Source organism: Vigna umbellata, chromosome 1 (assembly GCF_029865625.1).
Source record: "Vigna umbellata cultivar VRB3 chromosome 1, Vumbellata_1.0, whole genome shotgun sequence".
NCBI lineage: Eukaryota > Viridiplantae > Streptophyta > Magnoliopsida > Fabales > Fabaceae > Vigna > Vigna umbellata.
In genome coordinates this window covers 10,952,309-10,964,316 of record NC_142165.1, presented here as the reverse complement: position 1 = coordinate 10,964,316, position 12,008 = coordinate 10,952,309, and the positions used below count along the sequence as shown (strand labels likewise).

At 31.3% G+C, this 12,008-nt stretch overlaps 1 protein-coding gene across 1 annotated transcript; it reads left to right on the top strand.

Annotated features, from left to right (window-relative positions):
* Positions 1–1,652: 1,652 nt before the first annotated feature.
* Positions 1,653–9,158, top strand: LOC124845305 (abscisic-aldehyde oxidase-like). The gene is made up of 10 exons (XM_088094389.1): positions 1,653–1,969; positions 2,393–4,087; positions 4,739–4,998; positions 5,108–5,317; positions 5,491–5,709; positions 6,199–7,164; positions 7,392–7,481; positions 7,641–7,739; positions 8,110–8,299; positions 8,711–9,158. The coding sequence occupies exons 1-10, from the start codon at positions 1,822–1,824 to the stop codon at positions 8,926–8,928; spliced, it is 4,095 nt and encodes a 1,364-aa protein (XP_087950515.1). The 5' UTR covers positions 1,653–1,821; the 3' UTR covers positions 8,929–9,158.
* The last annotated feature ends 2,850 nt before the right edge of the window (positions 9,159–12,008 follow it).

Below are 12,008 nucleotides of genomic sequence, written 5' to 3'. Positions count from 1 at the left end.
TTAGAAAGGATTCACATGAAGAAACCGAACGATTATGAAAATTTAGCTTATTTGAGTTTAACATCAAGAAAACCGAATGTCAGTCAATGACCAAGCACGGTTGAGAAAAAACTATTGAAGTTTTGGACGAACGCTATTTTCATTAGATAGATTATAGGAAAGAGAATGAGCGCTTGGTGTAAGACCGAGCACTACTCACTAAGAGCGCTTGGTGTAAGACTGAGCACTACTAAACTTATATTAGAAAACTTGATAAATATAACAAGATACTATTGGGGTAGTGTTTAAGAATAAACGAAAATATACAAATGCATATATATATATATATATATATATATATATATATATATATATATATATATATATATATATACTTAAGTTTATAACCGAACACCAAGAACCAACTATGCTTGGCCGAACGCTTATGCACAGTATTTCGAAACGAAGGCGCTCGTCCTCAACTAGGATTCTTCTCAAATGAAAGAATCCAATTCTAACCAAGTTTACTAGAAAAATCGAACGGTCAAGAACCGTTCAGTTACGAACGTACACTCTCATAGGGAAATTTCATACTTATAAATCAGTTATTTCAATTCAATTTCTCAACATTTATCCACATAAGTTCATACAACCATATCATAGAAATTCTCATATTTCATACAATCCAAACATAGCATAGCAATCATCATATATCATATTAATTCAGTAAATTCAACGAACGTTCATACAATACAATTAACATACAAATTAAATTAATAAGTTTTCCTTACCTCTGAGCGTGACCGAACGTTCCCAGAGGCAGAAATACGGTTCGCCCTACTACAAGGCCTTCTACTTTCAACGCTCAACAATTCTCCAAAACTAAACCAAACAAAAGACCAGAAATGGCTCAGAACGAGATGAACTTCTGCAACCAGAACTTGGGTTTGCATGTGCTAGAGAACGAACGTCTAAAGGAGAAGAAGAACTTACCAGTTCAGAACTCGAAACCGATCGGTTCAAACTGAAGCTCTTGACACCGGAAGTGCTTCTACGGTGCCTAAACGGAGATCGGAGAAGAAAAGGGTGAGATTTGGTAAAGAGAAGGGAGAGCTTTTAGTGAGAAGAAGGAGAAATGAGATTTTTAGAGTTTGGAAAAGAAGGGTGCATGCAGAGAGTGTGACGTGAATTTCTGAAAAATCAGTTTTGCTTCCCATGTCAAAACGAGCGTTAGCTCATCTGACGACACCTGTCTTCCACTATTTGATTTCTGGATCCTTTTCGCTTGACACCTAGCGTCCGTTCAGATGATTTTTGAATGCATTTTTAATGAGGTCTGACAATAGGTATATGTAATTAAGAATAATAAAATAAATATCTTTTATTACGTTGAAAATAATATAAGAAAAGTCAGTGTAAAAAAGTAGGAGTAATTTTAACTAAATCCTATTGATCTTAATAAGAAAAAAAAAAAACTAATATTTTTATAACTGTTTTATATTTTTATAAATATTCTATAAAAAAGAATCATGAAGAATAATCGTGGTATATTTTATTTTGGGATCTCCGAATGGGTGGATTAGTTTTGCTTTAATAATCGATGTGGGACCAGGACCAGTGTGCAAATATGGTAGCATGTGTATCCACGACAGTGCAGTGTTTTCATTGAGTGAAGAAATGACAGGAATACTAGGAAGGTCAAAAATACTGATTGTTCTCCAACATTTTCGAATTTTACACTGTCCATGTGAAGAAAGATGTACGGTTACTGGCACACACATCATAAGAGTTTAAAGTTTTCATGTCTTGCTGAAAACTAACAGAAATAACAGTTGCTGAATTATGGAACTGCCGAATACTCCAACAAGTTTGATTTTTGGTGTTAATGGTGAGAGGTTTGAGCTCTCCCACGTGGACCCATCAACTACCTTGCTCCAGTTCTTGCGCACTCGCACTCGTTTTAAGAGTGTCAAACTCGGTTGTGGTGAAGGTATCTGTATCTATCTATGTATCTATATATATACATATATGGTTCTGTGTTCAGCAATCTTTCTTCTTTTGTTTTTCAATAGTTTAGTTGAAAGTTGTTATGCCCTTGTAGGATGCATGCTGTTTCAGTTTTTGGGCTTGTTTGTTTTTCCTTTCTGCTTTTAATTACCGCCACTTTAAGATGAAGAAACAATGGAAGACTTGTCAATATATAGATTAAAGTGTCAAATACCAGATTTCAAATTATATAAAATTGTATACTTGAGTTTTTATTATGCTTGAAATATATATACAAAGAATAACATAACAAGAGTTGTCTGAGTAGTTTCATCTACTCTGTTTGTTTATGAATTAGAGTGGCTTTTAGCAGTGCTCTGTGGTCTTTTCAATTTGGTACTTGATGTTTTGAAATGGTTGGTTTCAGGGGGATGTGGTGCTTGTGTAGTTTTAGTCTCAAGATACGATCCTGTGCTTGAACAAGTTGAGGATTTTACAGCAAGCTCTTGTCTCACGTTACTTTGCAGCATACATGGTTGTTCAATAACAACCAGTGAAGGAATTGGAAATTCTAAAGAAGGATTCCACCCAATTCATGAAAGATTTGCAGGATTCCATGCCACTCAATGTGGCTTTTGTACTCCTGGAATGTGTGTTTCCCTCTTTGGAACTCTTGTCAATGCTGAAAAGACCGATCGTGCAGAACCACCAGATGGGTTCTCAAAAGTAACTGTTAGTGAGGCTGAGAAGGCTATTGCAGGGAATCTTTGTCGCTGCACTGGGTACAGACCAATTGCTGATGTCTGCAAAAGCTTTGCAGCTGATGTTGATATGGAGGATTTGGGGTTTAACTCGTTTTGGAAAAAGGGAGAGAACAGGGACTTAAAGGTTAGTAGGTTGCCTCGTTATGATCGTAATCAACTGAGTAGTACATTTCCTACGTTTTTGAAGGAAATCAAGCAAGATGTGTTCTTGGCTTCTGAGAAGCACAGTTGGCACCGACCTATTAGTCTAACAGAGCTTCAGAGTTTATTAAAATCAAACAATTCCAATGGAACACGGATAAAAACTGTAGTTAGTAATACAGGTATGGGATATTACAAAGATAAAGAAGACTATGATAAGTACATTGATCTAAGGGGAATTTCTGAGCTTTCAAAGATCAGAAAGGGCCGAACAGGGATTGAAATTGGAGCAGCAGTGACAATATCTAAAGCTATTGAAGTACTGAGGGAAGATATCAGAGGTGAGTTTCTCTCAGATTATGTAATGATACTTGAAAAGATTGCTGATCATATGAGCAAAGTTGCCTCAGGATTTATTAGGAACACAGCCAGTGTTGGTGGCAATTTAATCATGGCACAAAGGAATAATTTTCCTTCCGATATTGCTGTCATACTTCTTGCTGTTGATGCAATGGTTCACATTATGACTGGCACACAATTTGAGTGGCTGACACTGGAAGAATTTCTGGAAAGACCAGCGTTAGGTCTGGAAAGTGTGCTTTTAAGCATTAAAATTCCTAGTTTGGAACTCAATCAAAGTGAATCCTCAGAACCAAGAAGTAGATTCCTCTTTGAGACATACCGAGCTTCTCCAAGGCCGCTTGGAAATGCCCTTCCCTACTTAAATGCTGCTTTCATGGTTAAGGTGTCTCCATGCAAGGATTCTGGTGGAACTCTGATATATACTTGTAGGTTGTCTTTTGGTGTTTATGGGAGTAAACATGCAATCAGAGCCAAAAAAGTTGAAGAACTTTTTGCTGGAAAACTTTTAAGTGCTAGCGTTCTGTACGATGCTGTCAACTTGATTACAGCCACTATTATATCTCAAGATGATAACGTATTAACAGCTTATCGTTCAAGTTTGGCTGCTGGTTTTATTTTTCAGTTCTTTAACCCTCTTATTGACAGTCCTGAAAGAATAAGCAATAGTTATTTGAATGGAAGTTGTAATCATCCTTTTGCTGATGATTTTGAATTAAAAGTCAGTCAAAAGAAGGCACCTCATGACAAAGTTTCAACTTTACTAATATCTGGAAAGCAAGTCCTTGAAGCAGGCCGTGAGTATCATCCTGTTGGTAAGCCATTCGTGAAATCAGGAGCTGCACAACAAGCTTCAGGTGTGTTTTTATCATTAAGTCTTAAGTTGATTCACTGACTGCCGTCTTTTCTTTGCATTTCTATCAACGTTTCAGAGCAGTAAACTAAAATATTTTCATACGAAGTTGGTACCTTTTTGTATTAAATTCCATTTCCTAGAAAGTGAGCCTTAGTGCTATTATAAGATTGCAAGATTATGACCCTGGTGGTAAAATTTTATGGTCTCAGAAACAGCCTCTCTACTTATCATGGTTCTGAGCCTCTCTGGATCCTGTAAATGAATGAGACTCTGAAAATCACTAAGTTAAACATATAACTGTTTTCCATGCTCTTGGTTCTGATGAACTGTGTATCGATATTTTGCATCTTATAGTCTCTGTGTACCTTGTAAATATTGTCGAGATAACTATGTTAAAGGGTCCAATTTCCAGGTCATAAAAACTTGTTCCAAATGATTTTTGTTCTGACGAATTCTGCCTCCATATTTTGCATCCTGAAGTTTCTGGTTTCCTTCTAACTATGCTCAAAATTTCACTTTCATGGTCACAGATTAGTTTTTGTGTCTTATTTTCTCCTGTTTTGATGCCTGTGAATTATGACTTCTCATGTTTAATTGTTTAAATTAATTTATGTTCAGTAGCAATTACATATTTGTAAATAATCAAATATAGGTGAGGCTGTGTTTGTGGATGACATTCCATCACCATCAAATTGCTTACATGGAGCATACATTTATAGTGCTAAACCTTTAGCAAGGGTAAGGAGTATAAAACTCACGCCTGAGTTGCAACTGGATGGAGTAAGGGATATCATTTCAATTAAAGACATTCCCAATGGTGGGGAAAACATTGGATCCAAGACCATATTTGGGACCGAACCTCTATTTGCAGAAGAAAAAGCTAGATGTGTTGGTGATCGTCTTGCATTTGTGGTGAGTTTTTAATCCCTCGTTGTGATCCACAATGTATAAGCTTATTTTTCAATTCTTTGGAGCTTGATATGATAATACTACCATCTCAGTAACTAAATGGCTTCTTTAGGTTGCAGATACTCAGAAAGTTGCAGATATGGCTGCAAACTCGGCTGTTGTTGATTATGATACTGAAAATCTTGAGCCTCCTATTCTATCAGTTGAAGATGCTGTTGAAAGATCTAGCTTTTTTGAAGTTCCTCCATTTCTCGATCCAGAACATGTTGGTGATATATCAAAAGGAATGGCTGAAGCAGAGCACAAGATTCTTTCTGCTGAGGTACACTGCTATATGTTTATTGCTTTTATTTGTTTCCCTTATTCTCTCATTTCACAACTTTGTGCGCCCTGCTTTCCATACAATGTTTAAGCTTGCTCCTGAATATTTAATGTTTAAATGGTTATGCTGAGAAAACATTCATTGTTATCCATCTAATTTGATGTGAAATTCAGATGAAACTTGGGTCTCAATACTATTTCTATATGGAGACACAAACTGCACTTGCTGTTCCAGATGAAGACAATTGCATTACAGTTTACTCCTCAAGTCAATGCCCTGAGTCTGTTCATTCTACTATAGCAAGATGCCTAGGAATTCCTGAAAATAATGTTCGTGTAATTACAAGAAGGGTTGGGGGTGGTTTTGGTGGAAAGGCCTTGAAATCCATACCTGTAAGTATTTAGTTATGTTTTAATGTTCTGAAAATCTTATTCATTACTACATCTCTCTAACTTCTTTTTCATTATAATTTACCATTAAATATTGTTGAGTGTAGAGATGAAGCTTCAAATTTTCGTCGTTTGGAGAAGTTCCTAACAATTTTGCTTAGACATATTAGTATGTGCTCTTGCTGAAATTTCTGAAACTGTACAAAATGTTTCCTCCTATGTGTCATCATCTTTTAAAAGATTTAAATTAGATGCTTCTTTCAATTTGGCTATATCCAGTATATGTTGTATGATATAATTGTTAACAATTAGAATAAATTTTTTTTGTAGTTCTGTGAATCTATTTCCTTGTTGCTTCAAAATATTATCTGCTTTATCTACCCTGTCCTGTCCACACGATTGCAGAAAAGATTCACCAACAGAGAAGTTAAATATGAAAATTATACGTATGCATGCATGTGTGTTTATAATACTAACAGTTTGATCTTGCAGATTGCCACATCATGTGCACTGGCAGCACATAAATTACAGCGTCCAGTTAGGATGTATCTAAGTCGAAAGACAGACATGATAATGGCTGGAGGAAGGCATCCTATGAAGGTAACATACAGTGTTGGATTTAGGAATGATGGTAAGATTACTGCACTGGAACTTCAGATTTTGATCAATGCTGGAATCTATGTGGATGTAAGTGCAATTTATCCACATAATTTAGTTTTTGCACTTAAAAAGTACAACTGGGGTGCACTAGCTTTTGATATAAAGGTTTGCAGAACAAATCATCCCAGTAGATCCGCTATGAGGGGTCCTGGGGAGGTGCAGGGATCATTTATTGCTGAAGCTATTTTAGAAAATGTTGCAGCTACACTTTCAATGGGTGTAGATTCTGTCAGAAGCATTAATCTTCATACGCACAAAAGCCTTCAGTTTTTCTATGAGAACTCTAGTGGTGAACCTTATGAGTATACCTTGCCTTCAATATGGAGTAAGATAGAGGTTTCTTCAAACTATGAGCAGAGAACCAAAATGGTGAAAGAGTTTAACAGGATTAACAGTTGGAAGAAAAGGGGAATTTCTCGAGTGCCGGTTGTGATTCAAGTGACTCTGAGACCAACCCCTGGAAAAGTAAGTATTTTTTCAGATGGGTCTGTGGTTGTTGAAGTTGGAGGAATTGAAATAGGTCAAGGTCTTTGGACAAAGGTGAAACAGATGGCTGCATATGGTCTGAGTGCAGTTCAATGTGAAGGAACTGAAGGGCTTTTTGATAAAGTACGAGTTGTACAATCTGATACTGTGAGCATGATTCAAGGAGGCTTCACTGCTGGGAGCACTACATCAGAGGCAAGTTGCGAAGCAGTTAGGCTTAGCTGCAACATCTTGGTGGAGAGGCTAAAGCCTCTCAAAGAAAAACTGCAGGAGGAAATGGGCTCTATCAACTGGGAGACCCTTATTCTTCAGGTAGCTACTATAAATAAAGTACAAGATCTCATTTTTGAACATTCATAGATTTTTCTTAGTTATCTTCATGAATATGGGAGGAAGTTCTCCGAAGATAAAACCAGTTCTCTTCATAATCATGTTGTAACATGAAGCAAGTGGCATTTTAACAGTTTTCTCTATTTATGATCCATATGTGGAGACTACTCATGATTGAATTTCGCTAATGACAATTTATTAACTTACAGGCATACATGCGAGCTGTGAACTTATCAGCCTCTTCGTTGTACACACCCGGTAATGACGGTTACCTTAATTACGGTGCTGCAGTAAGTGAGGTAAGTTGTCTTTTTTCCTATGCATATCTCATATCTAAATGGTATTTTCTTGAGTCCACTGGTAGTTACTACTTTTCTAGAATGTTAAGTATTTGTGTCATATTTAGACACAAACCAAGTTACTGAGTGCCATGTTTAATAATGGAATTTTTTTGTCAGGTGGAAATAGATCTTCTGAATGGAGAAACCAGATTTTTGCAAACAGATATTATTTATGATTGTGGACAGAGTCTAAACCCTGCTGTGGATTTAGGACAGGTAAGTTGACTACATACTCGTTATAACAAATTAAATCAAAATTTATTAACACATTAAATTTTAGAGACTAAAATATATTTAACCTTAAATTAAATTCAATATTCTAAGAGGGAAAAACTAGAATCAACTCGTGTTCACTTTGCAAAATAGGCTCTGAGTTTGTTAACAACCAATGCAAGAGGTTGAGGAGCCTTGTTAGTAACCAAAGATGATTCAGTTCCTTATGCTAAAAATATCTTGCCAAGAACCAACTCAACCGAAAACCTGAGTTATTAGATGGAGGTCCTATAAAATTTTTGTGGTCTCTTACAAGTTACAGTTATTTAACTAAGAATGTTTATCCTTCTTAACAAACACTTTTTCCCTGCAGATCGAAGGAGCTTTTGTCCAGGGCTTAGGATTTTTCATGCTTGAAGAGTACGAAACAAACCTCGATGGTTTGGTGTTGCAAGACAGCACTTGGAACTACAAAATTCCTACTGTGGACACTATACCTATGCAGTTTAATGTTCAAGTCCTCAACAGTGGCCACCACCAGCATCGTGTTCTCTCTTCCAAAGGTATGACAGAAAAAAGAAGAAGAAAAAACTCTTCTTGCATTGGTCTTATTTATTGTTCCTCTTGAATTCACGTCATTCCTGCATGAAAAGGAAAGTTTTCTGATATTCTGTCATTGAGTCATTATTCTAGCAGCTACATTCCAAAATCTAGGAATGAAGACAGAAAATGTGTTAACCATATATTTTGTAGTGCAAACTTACAGATTCATGTAACACGTCTATAGCAGATATTTTAAAAGTAAACAGTTTGGTATCAAGCATGAGGATTGAAGTAATACTGAGTTCAATTTCATCTGCATATAGTCTGCAGAAAAAAAAAATAGAGATTGATGTTGCAGCCCATGTTTTATTTTAGACTGTATATAAAATTGAGAAAGCTTGAGTGTTAAAAAATGAAATATGTTGGTGCAGCATCTGGGGAGCCACCATTAGTTCTAGCAGCTTCAATTCACTGTGCCACAAGAGCAGCAGTGAAAGAAGCAAGGAAACAGCTTCTTTCATGGAGCAACCAAGATGGAGCAGATTCAGCATTTCAGTTGGGAGTCCCTGCAACGATGCCTGTGGTGAAGGAACTCTGCGGACTTGACATTGTGCAAACATATCTCAAATGGAAAATGACCAACAAGTAAAAAGGTGAACAGTCATAGGTTTGAAGGATTTTCTTTTTCCCAAGACAAAAACCACACACGGAACTAAATTAGTTGTTTTCCCAAGCACATAATAATCATCAACTTTGTTAATTCACTTATTACATCTTAGCTATTTTGAATACAGAACAATGAACTGATTTGAGTGATTATCTGTTTAGTCCTTAACTAGTATTTTAAATTAATATATTGATATATGGTTATCGGTCTCATCCTCTAGTCCAAATACTTATTTTCATCCTCCTCACCTTCTATTTGAATTAGTTAAGTATTTTTAGTTTATTGAATAACCTAAAATAAATAAATAAATATATATTATATATGTATCTGTATTGAATTTTTATAATAAAATTATTAAAATAAATGTAAATAATTTTTTTAGTTTAAATGGTTAAATTTTAAAAAAAGATCAACTAAAAAAGATAATTAAATTTAAAAGATATATTACTGAAAGGATAAAATTAGTAAAATTATTATATTAATTAAAAAATAGTTATATAAAAGGTAAAAGTGAAAAAAAAATGTAGATACAGGAGAATACTTTATATATATATATATATATATATATATATATATATATATATATATATATATATATATATTATTTTCTTTTTCTTTAGTTTTATAATTATTTTTTTCATCACACTCATTTTTCACAACTTTTTTAATGCTTCTTTTAGTTCTATATCTACAAGGACTACTCACATTTTTTAGGTAATTTTTTTATCACAATTTTAATTACATATCATTTTTTCATAAGTATGTTGAATTTGTGTATTACTAATTTAAGTAAATCAAGTAATTTTGGAACTCACATTTGATTATTTATATATTTTTTAACATATATATATATATACATATATATATATTTTCATATGAAAATGTTTGATTTTTAAATTGAGGTGTTTAATTGAAAAAAAATTATTTATTAAGTAATACACAAAGATATATCTTCTTTCTTTTTTGTGTTTAATTTTTTATTTGAAAAAATTTTGTTTCATTTTAAATTTTTTTATTATCTCTTAATGGTTTTTTGAAAAAAAATTCAAATGTATAAGGTACTTTCTATTTTATTATACCTTTAATTATATATTATTTTATTTGATTTTTTTCTTCAATATACCTTTAACTATATCATTTCATTTGATTTTCTTTTCTTTAATAATATATAAAGTCGTTTCTAAAACATACATTTAATTATTTTATTTTAATATATATATTTGTATTTTTTTGTTTATTTTTATCATATAAAACGTTATACATTTTATTTATTACAATAATGAATATTGTTTATCACCTTTTAACATAGATTAAAATTTAAAAGATAATATATATATATATATATATATATATATATATATATATATATATATAAAAGAGTTGTAATTATTATTTGTTTAATATTTATTCTTTTTTCAATTTCATGTGGTGTATTGTAATATTTCTTAGTGTATAAATATATAGAGTTTATTAAAATTTACAGAAAGAAATTAAAAAATTGTCATTATGAATATTGTTTATCACCTGTTAACATAAATTAAAATTTAAAGAATAATATATATATATATATATATATATATATATATATATATATAAAAGTCGAAATTATTATTAGTTTAATATTTTTTCTCTGTTCACGTGGTGTATTGTAATATTTTATTGTGTATAAATATATAGATTTTTTTTAAAATTTATAGAAAGAAATTAAAAAACATTTAAAATATTTTTTTATAATCTTTTGAAACATTCTTTAAATTTATTAAATTCATTTCATTAACATTGATAAAATTAATAAATATTTTTATTGTTATAAAATTTAATTGTGTAATGTTTTATATAAATTTTTTATTAAATTATTATTTTGTATTTTGATTTGAAAAAATTATAATTTTTTCATAAACATTTGACATTGAAGACATAGAAATGCATGTTTTTATATTAAATATTTGATTATATCAGTTTTTATGATTGTTTTTATGATTTCTAATTTTAATAGAAAATAATTAGTTAATATTGAAAGACAAAATCATTAAATATATAAATAAGGATTGAGATGTTTTTTTTAAATAAAAATGAAAAAGTAAAACTTGTTTTGGTATTTAAACTTAATTATGCATTTATATCTTTTTTATAAATGTTAATAATTTTTTAAACAATTTATTGATAATAAATTATGTATTACTGTTTTATTGGTATGGATGTTTGAAATGAATCAATCACGAACTATTGTAAAACAATTGTAAAAAAGTGATAAAAATTTATCAAAAAAACATTTTCCTATAAAAATAGAATACTTACTGAGTTTATTCGACCTAATTTTACATTCTACCACCTTAATATATTTAACAACAAATAGCTTTAAAATAAACAATTATATAGACAATAGAAACAATTTCTAAATAAGTGAAAGACTAATGAAATAGAAAAAATTTATAAAATATTATAAAAAAATTCCTTTATATCTACTAAAATTATATTGAAATATTATCATATTATCTAATAATAAGAGTTAAAAGATTAAAATAAAAATTTATATAATTTTCTCTTACATGTAATAACATAAAGGCAATAATTTATTTCCTATTGTTACAAGGTCTAATTGAGTAACTCTAACAATGGAAAAAAAGAAGAATGGCGTAGAAAAAAAATCATTAAGAAACATATTAAAGGAATGTGAAAAGGTTAAAATATTACATTGGATAAAACTCATCCACATCACCAATAGAGGCAATTGAATGATAGATATACAATAACTAAGTGAACTAAGAATAAAACAAAAAATATTGAAGTAATTTATTATATTTGTTTTATTTATTAAAAGTCTTAATTATAATAAATGAACATGCATAATAAAACTTTATTATAGTTTTTTAACTAATGCACATAATTAATTTTATTAATATAATTTATTAATAAGGTTAAATGAGTTATGGAAACTTTAAAACTTATTTATACTAAAATACACTCATAGGTATAATCACTGTAAAAAAATTGATAAATATAGAATAAATATTTGACATATTTTATTTTTATTATAAAAAAAATATTCTTAATGAAGATAT